At 45.9% G+C, this 17,188-nt stretch overlaps 1 protein-coding gene across 6 annotated transcripts in view; it reads left to right on the forward strand.

Annotated features, from left to right (window-relative positions):
• Positions 1–1,583: 1,583 nt before the first annotated feature.
• ccdc88ab (coiled-coil and HOOK domain protein 88ab) overlaps positions 1,584–17,188 on the forward strand; it is a 45,512-nt gene continuing 29,907 nt past the window's right edge. For 3 of the 6 annotated variants that reach the window (XM_035530355.2, XM_035530349.2, XM_035530352.2), the window contains exons 1-3: positions 1,584–2,725; positions 2,933–3,033; positions 11,255–11,363. In XM_035530355.2, coding sequence (XP_035386248.2) covers positions 2,663–2,725; positions 2,933–3,033; positions 11,255–11,363 — 273 coding nt within the window. In that variant the 5' untranslated portion in view covers positions 1,584–2,662. Of the gene's footprint in view, positions 2,726–2,932; positions 3,034–11,254; positions 11,364–13,607; positions 13,641–16,344; positions 16,374–17,188 lie in introns of those variants that run through there. The other 3 variants (XM_035530350.2, XM_035530354.2, XM_035530353.2) reach the window with 3 other exon arrangements.

Genomic DNA, 17,188 nt, shown 5'->3' on the forward strand with positions numbered 1-17,188 from the left:
TTGGTCAGATACGTGTAAGGCGGAAAATGAATGGGGTTTCGGCTTCCCTGTGCAAAATGGGTCTCGAGCATGGCAGGACACCCTGGATTTAAAATGGTGCCATGTGAAGGTGATGCAAACTTCCTCCGAGCTGAAGGTGTTGAATTCCAACTTGCGTTATGTCCGGGTTGTTTAGACTTGAGTACTGATGGCTGTTTTCTTTCTTCTCTCCATGGATTTTTGTACAATTCCAATGATTACCATTATCTCCAATCCAGAGCATTTGTATACATTTGATATTTGAAACAGTTTTCCGATTAAATTTAAGCCTGGCATTAAACAAGTGGTCTAGTTAATATGGTGCTTTTTTTTGTTCATTGCAGATATTTAAATGGAGGAGAACAGCATCAGAGATTCCAATAAGTGTTGCTTGGAAAGATACACTGGAAATTACAGCCAGTACTATTTGAAAAGCTGTAGCTTCTGTGTTTAGTGTTTGATTATGTTATATATGCAGTTTAATAATTATATAAACACAGTATACAATTATATTAACTGGGATACGTTTGCTATATATTAATTTTGGCCCCTTGACAAATGCACTTTTATTATGTCAGAAGTGTTTAAAGCTGTTTAAGCGAAGAATCTTGAGTAGCAGTGCAGTCCAGTGCAGTGTGTGGTCTAGGCTCCTGGCTCTTCACACAGCGCAGTGTTTTGTATGGCTAAAGCGCCGCTGATGAGTCGAGCTCTGGCTGTTGCGCCCGGAGCGCACATGCCGCTTGGTAAAGGATTTGTGTGTAAGCGCAAGCAGCAGTTGGACGTGCGCTCTCCGCGTGGTGGTGGTGGTGTTGGTGGCCGAGGGTGGTCGACGGTTGGCATGGCAACAGATTAATGTCAGCGATATTCCCTGCCCGAAATTGCGGAGTGTTTTTCTGTAGCGCCGGGTGTTTAGACGGCTCCCAACACTGGGGTGATTCCGCAGTAATTGCACGTCTGACAGACCGCAGGGCTCTTGTGTCAGCGTGCTTGAATTAATGTGGAATATTACATTAGAATTTGAAGCATCGTAACTAATAATTTTGCAATAACCAACTCAGTGATGCGTGCTCATTTAATTTTTTTAAAAATACGCTCATCTTAACGTGAGTCTTCCAGATCACAGCTTACTCGTAATTACTGAATAGTTACTGCAAAATCTCCCCATCTGCTAACTTGTTTTAATCTCTGAATTGAACAATATGGTACAGAACTGTCACGCCCCACTTAATCCCCTGTATATATTAATCGCTCTCCGGTCGGGGCTCAGTGGGAAAGAAACTTGGTTATTTAAATTTCATTATTATCTCCACAGGACAGAGCATCCGTTCATACAGGACATTCTCCTACTTAAATCCGGATGAGAGAGTTGCGTGTGCAAATGGAGATTGTACACTTTATATAGGAAACCACATACTGTAATACATTGGTCGTACGTTGTAATAAAAATATTACCTGACGCCTCTGTTCTTCTCATCACCGCCAGAGTTCGCCGTTTGACACAAATCGTATTTAATATTAGAAGCATGTTTCACAGCATGAGTTGTGTGCAGACAAAGGAAACATGCCGGTGCCGTGAATGGGTTTTCAAAAACGTGTAACTTTATATAGTGGTTGCCTAAAATAAACCACATTGATTAAAGACTAAATTAAATCATTCGGGAATCACGCAGTTTAACTGAATTGATCAATCAGAACGATAACATAGGTCAGAAAAATTGCAACACTGATTCACAGTGCTTTGCAACATTGTGACTTGTTTTCATTGCACCAGTATCAAGAATCCACCGATGCCCCTCTGTTTCGTCTTCCAGAAGAGCGCCGGCTGGCTGCTTTGCGGATGTGGACAAGCCCACAGGCGACATCACTGCGCCAGTGAAGCCTGTGGACCGCGCGCCGTCCGAGCGAAGGCGGTGCCGTCCTCGCGCGTAGCTTCCGTCGCACGAGCGCCCGGTAAAGCTGTGCGGGCTAATGCGCAGTTCTCCAGACGGGAGAGCAGACATCTGTGCTGCCAAAATCCGCTTTCTTGGAGCACTCGTTAAAGCAGGAATGATCACCAAAAGGGTCTGAGTTGTGCTGTGGGAACGGAAGATGTCCTGAAAGATACGCGCGGCGCCGGGATCTTACCTTGTATTTAAAACGGTGGATTTTTCTGTGATTTTTTTTTGAAACTCCTTGATTGATGGAGCTACTTCGCTCTTGTCGTTCTTTACTGCTTGCAGCTGCTATGGCTGTCTGAAACGCCCGTTACTTATCCAACCACTTTTTGTCCGGGGCAAGTCGGTGCTGTTCTGAAGCTTTCATTTACTAGTTTTGTTGCTTAGCAATGCTGTGAATATAAGATAGGAAACCAGTTTTCGGGACAGACGGTTAATTGGGCAAAGATATGCGTGGTATTCCTTTTCCAGAGGCAAAGTTGCCGAATATCCCAAGAGAATTTGGTGTCAGTTCAAGCTACAGTGCGCCTCTTCGCTATCATAGGAAACGGACCGTTTCTGTGGGCACAGAGAGAAGCCAACACGAGTAGCTATGTGCTCAGCTACACTCATGAGCAGCGTGTAAACGGAGGTCCGCACCCGGTACAATACTGCACTCATTCATAAAAGCATTTCAACGAATTTGGTAAAATAGTCAAGTTAAGGAGAAAATGGAAAACGAGGTGTTTACGCCTTTGCTGGAGCAGTTTTTGGTGACTCCTCTGGTCGCCTGGGTAAGATTTTTCTCTTATAGGCCACACACACACACACACACACACACACACACACACACACACACACACACACACACACACACACACACACACACACACATATATATATATATATATATATATATATATATATATATATATATATATATATATATATATTTGTTGTTATTTATACATGTTCTATTGTGTGTTGGTGAAATACTCTAGGTGAAGACAGTCGTCCAGCCGGCCACGAACGATTGCAGCAAGCTCTCTGAATACATTGAATTAGTAGATGGTTCATACTTGAACGAGGTCATGCTTCAAATGTAAGTACAAGGCAGGCTTGCGAGTTATTCATTTTAACGCCGTTTGTGAATGCAAAGCTCTGCGATGTATAGTGTAATTATCAAATATTTCGACTCGTTTTTTGAGGAATCTTTGGACCGTTAAGACAAAATGTCATTTCCAGTCTAGCGGGGCAGGATTGGATTACCCCCCCCCCCCCACTCCCCGCACACACATATTTACATGCATTTCCCAACATTCCCAACGTTTCAGTGCTTCTCTTGTGCGAGCTGAAATATTTATTACAATCAGCTTTTCAGTGACTGCAGTGGACCTGTTAGAATTTGTTTGCAATGTATCACATTCGTATAAGGGGCAAGCCCGGGGCCACCCAGAAATAATGGCTTAGTAGCTCATCCGGAGATCTTTTATTGGCGGATTGCCACTGGCATCTTTAAAATGAAACCTTCGTCAGATGTGAATGCTTGTCACTAACATCTGGGCGTAGCTGGGCATTGCGGGTCCTCGTGTCGAGTCATTCATTTGTCATCCAATACTACAAAAGAGAACATATGATCTGTGAGTCAAGCCCGCATCACCGCAGTGGATGTGCGGAAAGTTTCAGGTCCATTCGCAGCCCTGCCTGCTGCAGTTTGGTTCCCTTTTGCTTCCTTTGATTTGCGTGCGTAAGAACTGAAGCGTCTCGCGATTTGGATATCCGGTATCTTTTGGAGTGTCGCGTGCGCGTTCACAGCGCTGTTGTTGTACGCGCGGTAACAGATTGCTCGCGAGAGCCGTGTTATAAGTGTAATACAGTAGATGCTGGGTTGTGTGTGTGTGTTTGTGTGTGTGTGTGTGTGTGTGTGTGTTTGTGTGTAAGTCTCTTTACAGTGAGGTACAGCCAAAGTTTTCCTCAGTTGATTGTGCGTCTCCAAGCACACAGGCCTGGTTCAGGCACTAAGCTTGGCCAGCTGTTGGCATTTGTCCTCTCAGCATGGTTTTACGGACAGAAGGCACATTGTCTGAGAGTGAAGTGAAGCACGTCTTTGTTAACTGGTTAGTGTTTCTGCACACTGGTCCATCTTTGGCGAGCTACATGTGGAGCTGGTCACTTCTCAATGAAGCAGAACTGATTTCTTCCCCATCAGTTCTTTTGTGGATTGTTCTGTGTCTCTCTGCAAGCCTTGAGTGCGAAAGAAAAACAATCCTAATTGAATGCCGATTGCCATGAGTAGAGTAATGTTGGAGTCAGTATCTTTTATTGCCCTCTCTCTCTCTGCCAAGAAATTACTAGACAATTACAACAGTGCTTGTCAACACTTGAAATGCAGGAGCTGGCTGCCTGCGCAGACGTCAGGCCCTGCACTTTGCTGTGTAATTTAATTTTGCCAACAGATACCATAGGGACCTGTTGGCATAGCATCCATTATAACCTCTGCTCCTGGCACTGGCTGTATGCTCTGGCTCGTGATCAGTACTCGGTTCTCCTAAAGGGCTTCTGTAGCCTTGTTGACACGGACGGTCATTATAAAGGAGAATGGCTAGAGGGGAATTGATCTGCCCATTTGTTTCAACGAAAATTGACTTTTCCAGGGGCGCAGCGGAGAGTTCAACCCGGGAGCCGGGACTGTGTTACAACCGATTTTCTGGTGAAGGGCAGTGGGGGGGGGGGGGGGGGTATTCTACATTTAGTATTAATAATCATTTCTAAAAAGCACAGAGATGTTAGCAGACAACATGTGCCAAGTACTGGGTAGAACAGGTTTGTTTGTGATTATTTTTTACTTCCTTATTGTGTGACTTCAGTAGCCCAAAGGGAGTCCAAGCCTGTGTGATTTAAAGACATCAGGACACTCAGACCCACACTGATCAGAAATGATTACCAGTGCAGGTTCGAATTGTGTTTTATCTGATAAGGTGGGTTACCAATTGTAAAAAAAAAAAAAGTGGTATGGCACATTAATCCTCTTAAATGTATTAAAAATGTCTTAAAAGTAATACTAGTGAACACATTTTATCCTGCAAATTACTTCAGTGAGATGGGTGGTGCAATGCCAACTGTTGGCTATAATGAATTTCTCTTCAAGAACAAATTTGAATGGAACCAGGGCTTTGTGGTGCCTACTGCTTTGTGTCAAAGATGGATGGTGGAGTTTGCCCTCCAACTGGAGCCTTTAGATTAGCCAACAGACAGGGGAGGAACCGTCCTGGATTACAGGAACCATCCTGGATTATCTAGCGGTTTATAGGATGCAGCACAGATGGGGGAATGCCCTTCCCCTCGGTGAGCATCAGACCATGCTACACTAGCCCCACCCCCAACTGTGCTGACTGACAGATTCTCGCTCCTCCTCTGCTCCTGGGGTCCTTCCTGCTGTATGTGTATGACATCTATTTTTAAAAATATATATATATCAGTATCACTGCATATAGCAATATTTGAATGCAATGGTAAGCCCTTGGTTGAAATGGCTACAGACTGGCCTGCAATACTTTGGCCAAAATACCTTTGAGGGATAGCGCAAATGGCGTTGTTCAACAAAATACCCACATTAGGTTCACTGATGCCTCATAACTTTCAGACTGCTCTTCATGCACGCATGTGCATATTGCATGAGCTAATTTTCTACAATATCAAAGACTGTCTTTGCAATTACGTTTAAGAAGCAATATATCGGATGACCCTATTGCCAGTGTCTGTTCCGCCACTCTGTGCTCAGTGGTCTGGTTCGGGATTGACGATTTGAAGCTCACGTGCCTGATTTCCACACAGACTAGTGCCACTTACCCCAGCGGTAGGCCGGCTTTTGAGCCGATAAGATATCTGCCGAATGACAACAGTTTAATTACGCTAATCCTCGTCGGTGCCCTGTGGTGCTTTTTGCGAGCAGACAGAGGGTGATAATGGGATAAACCCACGACAGCACAGACAATATGTCTTCCTCCTCTCTTTCATTCCCACTTTCTCACTTTCCTGGTCTTCGCAAATTGCCGTGTCTTCCGTTGTCCTCCCTTCGCTTAGGTGTTGAGGCAGGAATGCCTCCTGCAGGTCCGTTGCTTGATCCTTTATCGTGAGAGAGCAAAGACGTCAGTCAGGCCTGAAACAGCTGAGTTCTCTTCCACCCTCATGACTCTCTCATCCCTCTCTCTCTCTCTCTCTCTCTCTCTCTCTCTGTCTGTCTCTCTCCTCCTCTGTCTGACTCTTTGCCTCTCTCTTTTTCTCCCTCTCTCTCTGTTTGTCCAGCCTACTTTTCTCCCTTAACCCACTGAACACAAGACGCATCCGCCCGCAATTTCTGCCCCGTGCATGTGAGTGCGGTACATAAAGGTGGCTTTGTGTCGCCATTTGAATCATCAAAATGAGGTTATGCTGGAGCAGATATGTTGTGCTATTAAAAAGTAAAGTGTTGAATTCTTGTTGGAAGCAGTCGTGACCCAGACAGATTTCTCAGATCAGTAGATATATGCAGACCCACTTCAGCATCATAGCAAAACAAATCTCTTCAATGGAAAAAAACCCCCAGAGCTCATACAGCAGCTTGTATTGGAAATATAAGCGCTGCTACTTGCATCGAAAGATGCTTTTCATTACCTTATAGGGACACACAAAAAGCTCCTTATTTAGTGTTTCCTTTTCCTGCTGAGACCATCTTCAGTCGATACATCTTCAGTCGATATAAGTTGCTTTTTCTCCCCAGACTGCACTGGGCTGGATTGAATAGTTTTCCCTGAAAGATTGCTTTGGTCTGTTTCTGTTGCTGATTGGTCAGACATTAGTGTCCTCTTTTATGGTTGACTTACATGAGTGCTTTTACCCTCTTGTATGAAGGCAGCTATTGAAGTGTGTCTCTGCCTTTGGATTTCTGTGCAATTGGCTTCACCCCCCCCCCCCCCCCCCGGCCTCTCTTACAGCCCCCAATCCTTCGTCCTCTTCCTCCCAAGGTGCCTCCCTGCCCACAGATGGAGAGTGACGCGCCCTGTCAGATGCAGGTTGTTCTGTGGCATTACCCACATTCCAACGCTCTGCGTTGGACGGCGCCCTCCCGTGCTTGTGGGTGTTTGTTTCAAAATGCGGCGATGATCCTTCATTCTCAAGGCGGTGATTCAGCCACACGTTTTCTGGAATGTTAAAATCGATTATGAACACCGATATCCTGCGTTCAAGTATGCGCTCAGTGTGGCGACAAATTAAAATTCTTGACCTGTTCTTTAAGCATACAAATCCACAAACCCCAGAGATACATGTGATCCCCGGCGCTCTTCCTGTTGTGGTGCAGGAGGACGTGTCGGAGGAGCGAGCTAGTTACAGCTACCGCTCTTAACATCTAACGGTGGCTCAATTTATAATAATTCAGAACTGTACTAAAGTGCTCAATGCAATCGTGCTGAAATGTAAGACTTTGTCATGCATGGAATGGGTCTTCAAAGAATCCTACTTTGCTTGAATCGTTGGTGAGGTCAGAAGTGTTATGCCCTTGACCCCATCTCCTCCTAGACACCTCATCCTAGGAGGCCTATCCATGACACTGAGAAGAACACGGAGCTGGAGCCGGAGCTACGGTGGCCATCCGCACAGAGCCGGATGCCCTTCCGCCCCGTTCCTGAACTGCAGTGAAAAATGGTGTCCTCGAGCTTGGCTTGCACCGCGTTTAAACGGGCGATGCGGCTGACAGGATTACAGCTCCCACCATGGTGTTGAATTAAGGGGTTACGCCCCGCCTTGATGTCACCCTCTAAAAATTCTGCTGAATAGGTCTGAACCAGGGGGTCACGTGATGGGTGTATTCACACTACTCTTAAAAGGGCCTTGTTCCCTCATTTGCAAGACTGAGAGGTGGTTTGTGTGTGTATGTGGGTGCATGTGTGTGTTTGTGGGTGCATGTGCGTGTTTGCGTGTGTATGTGGGTGCATGTGCGTGTTTGTGTGTGTATGTGGGTGCATGTGTGTGTTTGTGGGTGCATGTGCGTGTTTGTGTGTGTATGTGGGTGCATGTGTGTTTGCTTCTGTATGTGGGTGCATGTGGGTGTATGTGGGTGCATGTGTGTGTTTGTGTGTGTATGTGGGTGCAGGTGCGTGTTTGTGTGTATGTGGGTGCATGTGTGTGTTTTTGTGCGTATGTAGATCCATGTGTGTGTTTGTGGGTGGACATGTGTGTTTTTGTGTGTGTATGTGGGTGGATGTGTGTGTTTCTGTGTGTGGATGGGTGTGTCTGTGTGTGTTTCTGTGTGTGGATGGGTGTGTCTGTGTGTTAATACTGGTGGTCGTGTGTGTGTCTGTGTGTGTGTGTGTGTATGTGTGTGGATGGGTGTGTCTGTGTGTTAATATTGGTGTGTCTGTGTGTATTTCTGTGTGTGGATGGGTGTGTCTGTGTGGTAATACTGGTGGATGTGTGTGTCTGTGGGTGTGTGTATGTGTGTGGATGGGTGTGTCTGTGTGTTAATACTGGTGGATGTGTGTGTATGTGTGTGGATGGGTGTGTCTGTGTGTTAATATTGGTGTGTCTGTGTGTGTTCTGTGTGGATGTGTGTGTCTGTGTGTGTTTCTGTGTGTGGATGTGTGTTTCTGTGTGTGGATGGGTGTGTCTGTGTGTGTTTCTGTGTGTGGATGGGTGTGTCTGTGTGTTAATACTGGTGGATGTGTGTGTCTGTGTGTGCTTCTGTGTGTGGATGGGTGTGTTTGTGTGTTAATACTGGTGGATATGTGTGTCTGTGTGTGTGTATGTGTGTGGATGGGTGTGTCTGTGTGTTAATGCTGGTGGACGTGTGTGTCTGTGTGTGTGTGGGTGGGTGTGTCTGTGTATGTGGGTGGAGCAGCTACAGTGTTTGCAGCACGCCTACATCAAAAGGTCCATTAAGACTGTTAGAACTGAATGGCCGTTTGTAGCAGTGTGAGTCAGTTATTAACTGCTTTCTTACTTTTTTAAATAATTGCACTCTAGGTTCATTTAATACTATAATTCCACTGTTATTGAATAAATTGGAGCATACGATTGGGAAGTTGTGTTTTTTGCTTTTGTTTTTAAAAAAAATGTTTTTAATTTGCTATCAGGTGGATTTATTTGCTATATATTTGTTTAATTGAAGTCATGTCAGAAGTGCCACGGTTAAATAGATGGTCAGGCCCTTTCAGCATCTAGTGAGTAGCCATGTGCGTACGGGGGTGGAGCCTGTGTGCGTATCTGGGATAGTCGAGGATGAGCAGCAAAACTGTGTCATGGTTCACGTGTAACATTCCTGACTTATATGGGACTCCATGAGACATTGGTGGTAGACACCTACAGAAGGTTACCAAATGCCGAAGCCTTCACGTGTGCTTGTGCTCTTCTCTATATAAAATATTCCTCTAAATTATTATTATTTTGTATTTTTGTAAAATATGCCAATTTTACCTGTCATTTGCATCTGCGCCGTCGCCTGTTGTTGTGCCAGACCACGTAGAGGCCTGATCAGAAAAGTCCCACTGAGAAACAGGGTCAGCGGCTCACCGCGCGCTGGCCATCTGCTGGCTTAGGAGGCTCGCAAGACAGGAGATGTGGTTGTGTTTGAGGCTCAGCAAAGCGCAGGCTGAGCCCATAGGTCCAGGCGCCTGGTGAAACCCAAGCTTCTGTCTCGACCTCAGCAGTCACATACTTGTAGATTATTCGTGGAAAGGCTGCATGGCATGAACAAAAACGTTTTTTTTGCATATTGCATATTTTTGCATACTGTGAACTGCCCGTTAAAAATATGCAAATTACATATTATAGCCTATTACTGTAATATTACAGCCTATTACTGTGTTATCAGTAGTGCAGAGGCCAATACTGCGATTCCGATTAACAAGTAATGTATAGTGGGACCCTAATTAAGTGGGTGTTTCCTTGATCCTGTAGTTCTCCTGCTGGATGACGTAGCCAGTTTTACACAACCAGAAGTCTATTTGAAGTAAACAAATAAGCTTTTGGTTAAAATCCACTGTTAGAGAACCACCTTCTCTTGGTACTGTTTTTAACTTTCCTGACTCTGCCTTTATTCTAGCTAGGTGTTTTATAGCTATCTGAGCCAAAAAAAGAAACTCTTAACACCTTTAAGCTGCGTGATAATTAGGCCAAAGCAGTGGAAAGCCCAGAGGTATTTTCTGCTCCCTTGAAAAGCTACTCGCAAGATTTTCCACAGTAGTTATTTTCCACCTTAGTTTTGGTATTAGAAATTTACTGGAGCATTGAGGTAGCAGACTGAAAGATGTCTGATGGCTTTCAGCAACATTCAAATGTACTTGTCAATGTGTTGGGGCATTTTGAATATTCACAAGGACACAAGTATTTCACAAGTATTTAGCGTATTTCTGCTCTTTTGTTCTGAAATGGGTATTGAGTCCCTTTAGTTTGCATTTATAATGACTGCGAGAAATTCAGCTTGGCTTAATGTGGACATGCATGCTCTAAAATATGCCTTAAAATATTGTGTCAAATGCTATGACACTTAAGATTGTCTGATCAGTGTTAACAGCTAGTCGGTGAAGTACACCAGTGCAGTTAGAATGCACGATGAGATGCAGACCGACCAATAATTGTGTGGGGCGTGTGCTTGATCGTCCAATTGTGGCCTGAGATAATCAGAGAAGGTGGGACCGGAAATGAATGCTCCAAGTAATGCAAAAACAGCTGCACATTAAATGGCGACTGTAGAATCGAATGCCAACATGAAAGGAAAACCACATCCTGGGCATTTAAGGCATTTAGAAATCCTGGCCAGATACTTTTTAAAGTCCCATAAAGGTGACATATCCAGGAACGAGAGCACAAATGATCACCCTACGTTACACTGAAAGAAAACATCGTTATGCAGTTTGATTTCAAAATTTTTCAGCATCGTAAGATTTCAAACATAGCTGTGGAGTTTTTGAAACAAAGTAAATTTAAACAAAGTAAATCCTGTAAATTCATTTTAGTGCCAGAACACGGGCAATGCTCACATAGCCTCACTGCTAGTGCACACACACACGCTCTCTCCAACAACAGTGTGCACGATCTGAGGAATCGGCCCGCCGGACCTGCTGTTTGCGTCGGTTTAGGAAGTGCTTAGCTGACCCCGTGTCTGAGACAAAGGTGCGAGGTGTTCCTCTCTCATAATCACAACACCGCTAATGCAGCCAAAGTGACCTCACAGAAGCCACCAACATGTCTTGGATATTTATCCTCGGCTACACAGCTAGTGGATGTACAGCTTTCGTCATGGATCGCAGCTGTTGGAGATGTAACATTTGCTGCTGTTGTTTTCACAGAAATCCTAAAGCATCTACCCAGAGGGTCAGCAAGAAAGTGAACAATGACCCAGTGTTGCGTGTACAGAATCTCTCCATTCTTATACGGCGGATCAAAACATATTATCAGGTGAGTTTCCTAGCAGTCTTTCAGAAAGGTGCCGTCCTGGTGTATTTCACTACACTAGCTTGTTTATCCTTCAGAATTTTCCATGTTATGTATTGCTTTGTATGTATGTATGTTTATGTATTGACGTTTATTGATTGATGATCTGAGAATACAGTACTGACATAAGGGGAGCCCATAGTTGTGCATTATCAGCCCATAGATGCGGTTAAGCTCGGTGCCTTCATTCAATATTGGACATCTTGGGACACTTTGTGGTTGAGACTATTGAACTTGTCAGCCCATTTCCTCCGAGCAGTGAAACATGAGACTATTAGAGTCTGGAGATCTAATAAGACCTTGCTTCGTATCTTGGGTGGAACTTGAATGAAGTTTGTTAGTAACGTGCTGCATGGGTTAAGATCGAACATCCCCTTAAAAAAAAAAAATCTTTCAGAGATAAAAGGATGAAGGCGTGTGAGCGGTGAGAGTGTGTGACGTGATGACCCGAGAATGCATGGTTAGCAGCTGTGGACTGCAAGAAGGAAACTGGATCATCTCTGAGTACCGAATAATCAGGCACTGGACGTGAACGCAGCTTTTCTGAAACACCCCACTGGATTGGGAAAGAAATGAGGGAGAATGGATAACCAACGGGACCACCAGCTCCCATCAGCACGGTTCACCTGAACAGTCCCTTCAAGCACTACATTACTATAATAGTAAAAGTAATACTACTTGTGATCCTAGTCAGATGTCTTTGTTGAATCATCTGCCACGTCCCTAATTTAAAATTTAGCAGCTTCTTTTGTTTGTTTATGTTGTGGCAGTGTTTGTAGTCATTTGTCTGACTTGCAGGTTATAGGACCAACCCTAGAATTAGCCTTCTTGTTTTCCATTAGTGAACATGTCACCTAAATGTACGGTAATCGTTTTTTTTTTGTAATGAGTCAAAAATATTCTCACGCTTCTCTGTGTCTTTCATTACATTTCATTAAATAAGTCTAGCAGTGAACAGACTTGAGAGTTCCCCTCAATTGCTAGTCACGCCTATGAAATACAAACACTGGAGATGGCTTTGAATGCGCCAAGGTCATTAGCAGAGCGTCAGCTGGGTTTGACTTGTGTACCACATCGTGAGGGACTCGTTAGAGGTAGAGCCTTTCAGACCGCTGGATCAGCAGAAAGACTTACTAATTAACCCTGCCTGGGATGGAGGCATCCGATGGACAGCGAACCCCCTGGCCACCGCAACCCCACCCCACCCCACCCCCGCTTCCCTCGCGTCGGAGCTTAGCGGTATGCACGCCAGAGAGGAAATGACTTGCACTCCAGATAAGTGAGCCAGTGCACATTTCCATAATAACAGCCGCATTAGTGGTGCGTCCAGATCGAGCGCCTCCGCTCGTAATAATCCCCGAGCAGGTCCTAATGGATGGGTTATGGCGCAGGCAGCGTCTCGGGCTAGATGTGCCACTGCTAAAACAATCACGCACTTTTTTTCATGGATAAAGCTGGATGCAGACCAGGGCTTCAGCGAAGGAATGGCCTGCCTAAGATTTGTTCCGAAAAATAATGCTGTAAAATAATGCATAATACAGTGATAAAGGGCTTTTTAGAGTCTGCTACTGCAGTGATATCCTTTCTTATTGCTGGAATGAAACGTCTGATCACACCTACGTTGTCATAGCTGTGTTGCACAAGTGAAGGATTGCAGGGAGATATTCTGCTTTCCTAGGTGTGGCCGGCAGTGTACGGATGTGACATTCATGTCCTTTCTTAGTCCTTGACACGGTCTGGTGGTAACACAGCTGGCTGCCCCGTATCAGCCATTCAGTGCAGGTCCTTGCCTCTTATCAGCCAATCAGCACATTGGGAAGCATAGGTCCTTGCCTCTTATCAGCCAATCAGCACATTGGGAAGCATAGGTCCTTGCCTTTTATCAGCCAATCAGCACATTGGGAAGCATAGGTCCTTGCCTCTTATTAGCCAATCAGCACATTGGGAAGCCTAGGTCCTTGCCCATAGATGACATGACATTGCTTACGTCCGCGTCTTTCTGCAGCCATTCTCCCACCCTTGTTCAGCCTAGATACTGCTACCCCACCCCGTGAATTACTGAGCACATACGGTGGAGCTGTTTGAGTCTCTCTGTTTTAGTCCTGTGACTGCGTGAAGTGGGGGTCATGTGATCTTTCCTGTGACCCACGTGACTTGTTAGCCCATGTGACTCAGACTCGTTAACAGGCTTGCGAGGCTTCCCTTTTGAGGCCTTGTTTCTTCACCTCATCCTGAATCAAGGTGCGTTTTTAGTAGAGAAACTTCTGTTCAGAGCACTTTTTAAAACTGCAGCCTTCCCCCTGTCCCCGTGTTTTAAGCTCACTACACTGATCCGACGAGGTTGCCGTAAGTTTCCGTGCTGCTCTGTGAACCCTGTTTGTCGTCACGGCTGCGCACTGTTTTCCACTCCGTTCCGAGTCTGGTCCTCTGGCTGCTGCACACAGCTCCAAACACACAGGACCTTTTTTCTCTCTCTCCCCTAACGCAGAAGTAAATTATGCAGATTATTATGGAAATGTAGGCGGCGTTTTTTTAACCCACGACCATCCCCTGCCTTCTCGCCGTAGTAACCCGCTCCCACAACTTCATTGCCCGGTCTGCCGGGACCGTTGGAAAAACAGTGGCACGGTTTGTTTAGGAGGCTCGGGGGGGTCGGAGTTACGCAGTGGTCTGCAAGCTCAACGGCTGTCTGTTCCTACGGCCCGTCTGAAGAGCGCTTGTTTTCCTCCCACTTTTTTCTGTCTTGAAAGACTTCGTGGAAAAAAGTAGCTATTTTTGGCTGTAACGGGATGTCAGTAGTAGCTGACATTTGCTTTGGAGCAGCATAAGGACTTTTTGTGATAGTGTGATGTGTTACTTAGCCAGGCGACTTGTAGTACACATGTTCTGTTTCACAAAGCACCGGATTAAAGCAGTTTTGTGTTTATGTATATTTACATAACACAGTGGTCAAACCTGTTTACTTTGATCTAAAATATGTGACATGTATTTAAAAAATATCCTGAGTTATTTGTGGCTGATGGGCATGGGCTACTGGTCAGTCTTCTTATCACTGCAGTCACTTGGGACTAGTGGAAGTAGGTTTGTGGGTAAAAGCTAGTGGGTTAGAGAAACAAGTAAATTCACATTCTGTTGTCACGTCTGTCTTTTGTTTTGGTTGTGCTGCTTTGTCCACTGAAACGCTAACTTGCTCTATTATTGCTGGACAGCACATCAGTTTACCAGGGCACGCGCTCTGTCTGGAGGCATGACTGCAGGTGAGGGTCACGTTCTTGTGTAGGCCTGTGTGTTGGGTCACGTTCACGCACAGGCCTGTGTGTTGGGTCACGTTCATGCACAGGCCTGTGTGTTGGGTAACGTTCTTGTGTAGGCCTGTGTGTTGGGTCACGTTCACGCACAGGCCTGTGTGTTGGGTCACGTTCACGCACAGGCCTGTGTGTTGGCTCACGTTCACGCACAGGCCTGTGTGTTGGGTCATGTTCACATGCAGGCCTGTCTGTGTTAGATGTTGATAACGGTTATAAAATGGGCAAAACTGGCAGAATCAGGACAGTGCTTGTCAGCTTGTACATACATTGCTAATATATTTTGTATATATATAGATATATATTTCCCTGTACACCCCTGTTTTTTTTCTCCTCAGTTTGGACAGAGCACTCTCAAACCATTTCACTGCAAGTTATACTGTGTATGACTATGTATGTGAAAAATAAACCCAACTTGAAACTTGAGCTCTTACACATCTACCTTCTTCCCTTGAGCAGTTCACACAGTTCATTGTTCTGAAACACCAATAGTCCAACAGATGAATCATAGCACATAGTCCCATTTGACCAAGATATGTCTCTTATTAAAGTTGTCAGTGTAACTGCAGTAATTTGAGATCTTAAGCTGGCATCGGTGTGCGTAACAGCATGGCATTGTGGGGGGTGTGCAGGTGTGCATACTTATATACGGGCACTTTGTTTAACGTTTCTTACACGCTGGCCAAATGCAACAAGATGAAATACCTTTTAATAAGGTGATCCACGTGGAACCACTCATAGAAGGACAGGGATGGGATGTGGTCTGACCGTGGGGACCGAGAAGAGCCCGGAGCTCTTCTGCTGGGCTGCTCGCTGCCTCACTCTGCAGTGGTCTTTTCCCTTGCTCCTCCATTGTCCGGCAAGGTTCTCTCCACACACTCTACCACACCGCTGCAGCCGTGGCGAAAAAAAAAAAACGCGGAGAGACGGAGCGAGTGAGAGACGGAGAGCAAAAGAGTGAGCTGGAGTAAGGATGAGGGCTGTGCGCACAGAGACACACCCCCACGCCCAAAAATCTGCATGGGGTGAGTCAACCCACCGGCGTTGCCATGGCAACCACAGGATCTGCAGAGCGTGCGGTTTTCAGGTTGGTGGTGTTCTTAAAGCGTGCTGCTGTTGGTGCCTCAGCCCTCTCACCCCGCTGGATAACTGCCCCTCCCCGACCCCGCCACTGGGGTTCCTGCCCCTGGCACACGGACAGAACCAGGTTCAAAAGAAAAAGGAAGTGTCTGTCCCGACACACACACACACACACACACACACACACACACACACAGAGCTGCAGCTGCACCCAGTATATCCTCCCTTTTCTTTGCTCTGACTGCCAAGCGGGCTTCATCAGCTCTTACCACAACGCCACCATGCAGTCCTCATCCGGCCACATCCGGCGTGATCCGGCGTGAACCGGGGGGAGGGGAGGGGGGGGGGTGTTGGGACCGGACCCTCAGCTTTCCTTTTCTAGGCTTGCAAGTGATACGGAGCTCATCACTGTAGCCTTGCTCTCTGCCTGTCAAACTGGTGCAAGTACTGCAGCTCGTGGGTCGTTAATTAGGGGGGGGGGGGGGCTCTGTACAGTAGTCAAAGGCTCTTGGACACCCGGTACTGTCTGCACGCAACGTGTTCCTGCTGTCCTGCTGCGTTACCATGACAACTCCTCAGCTTCTCTTAGGTGAGCTAATGCCACATTCTAGCTAAGAGCCACCAAAGGACTTCAGCTGTTACCATGGTAATGTTTAACATGGTAACACCTTTCCGTGATTTTCCTTGTGCCCTAAATACTGCTCTTACGGGTTCATCTGTTGTTCTGTTTTAGTTCTGTTTTAAACAGAGGGTCAGTAGGCTCTCTCACTTCACTGCAGAAAAAAAGAGGAGAAGAGAAACGTGAACAAAGCCTCACACCACAGGAAAAATGTGTGAAACAGAATACTGCCTCACACAGACCGGAGGTGTGTACTGTCGAGTCGGAGGAGTGTAGGAGAGCCCCAGACTGCGGTATGGGTGGAGGCTCCATCACAGCATGATGACCTCCAACACGAGAATCTCCAGCATGACAATATGCATCCTCCTCTCCTTCCTTCCTGTTCTCTCTGGCATTATGGCGAGTGAACGCCGGCGCCTGTGGCATTCTTCATCACTCGTACAAACATGTTTGTGAAATTTTTACGACTTTTTTACGAGACACAGTCAGGGGCTAGGAATTCTGTAGCACCGTTTCAGTAAACCTTGGAAATATATAGATAGTGGTTTTTTTGGGCAAACAGGAGGTTATTGTCTGTCTGTCAAAGGATTTGATGAGCGTGTGTTTCTGTGTAGGTGGAGACAGGTGTGTGTGTGTGAAAGGGGGAAGGGAAATGAAAGGTGTTTCTATTGCAACACAATAGTCAGATCTGTGTGTGTGTGTGTGTGTGTGTGTGTGTGTGTGGGTGGGTGTGTGTGTGTGTGGGTGGGTGTGTGTGTGTGTGTGTGTGTGTGTGTGTGTGGGTG

Source organism: Electrophorus electricus, chromosome 5 (assembly GCF_041902795.1).
Source record: "Electrophorus electricus isolate QZ-2024a chromosome 5, ASM4190279v1, whole genome shotgun sequence".
Classification (NCBI taxonomy): Eukaryota; Metazoa; Chordata; class Actinopteri; order Gymnotiformes; family Gymnotidae; genus Electrophorus; species Electrophorus electricus.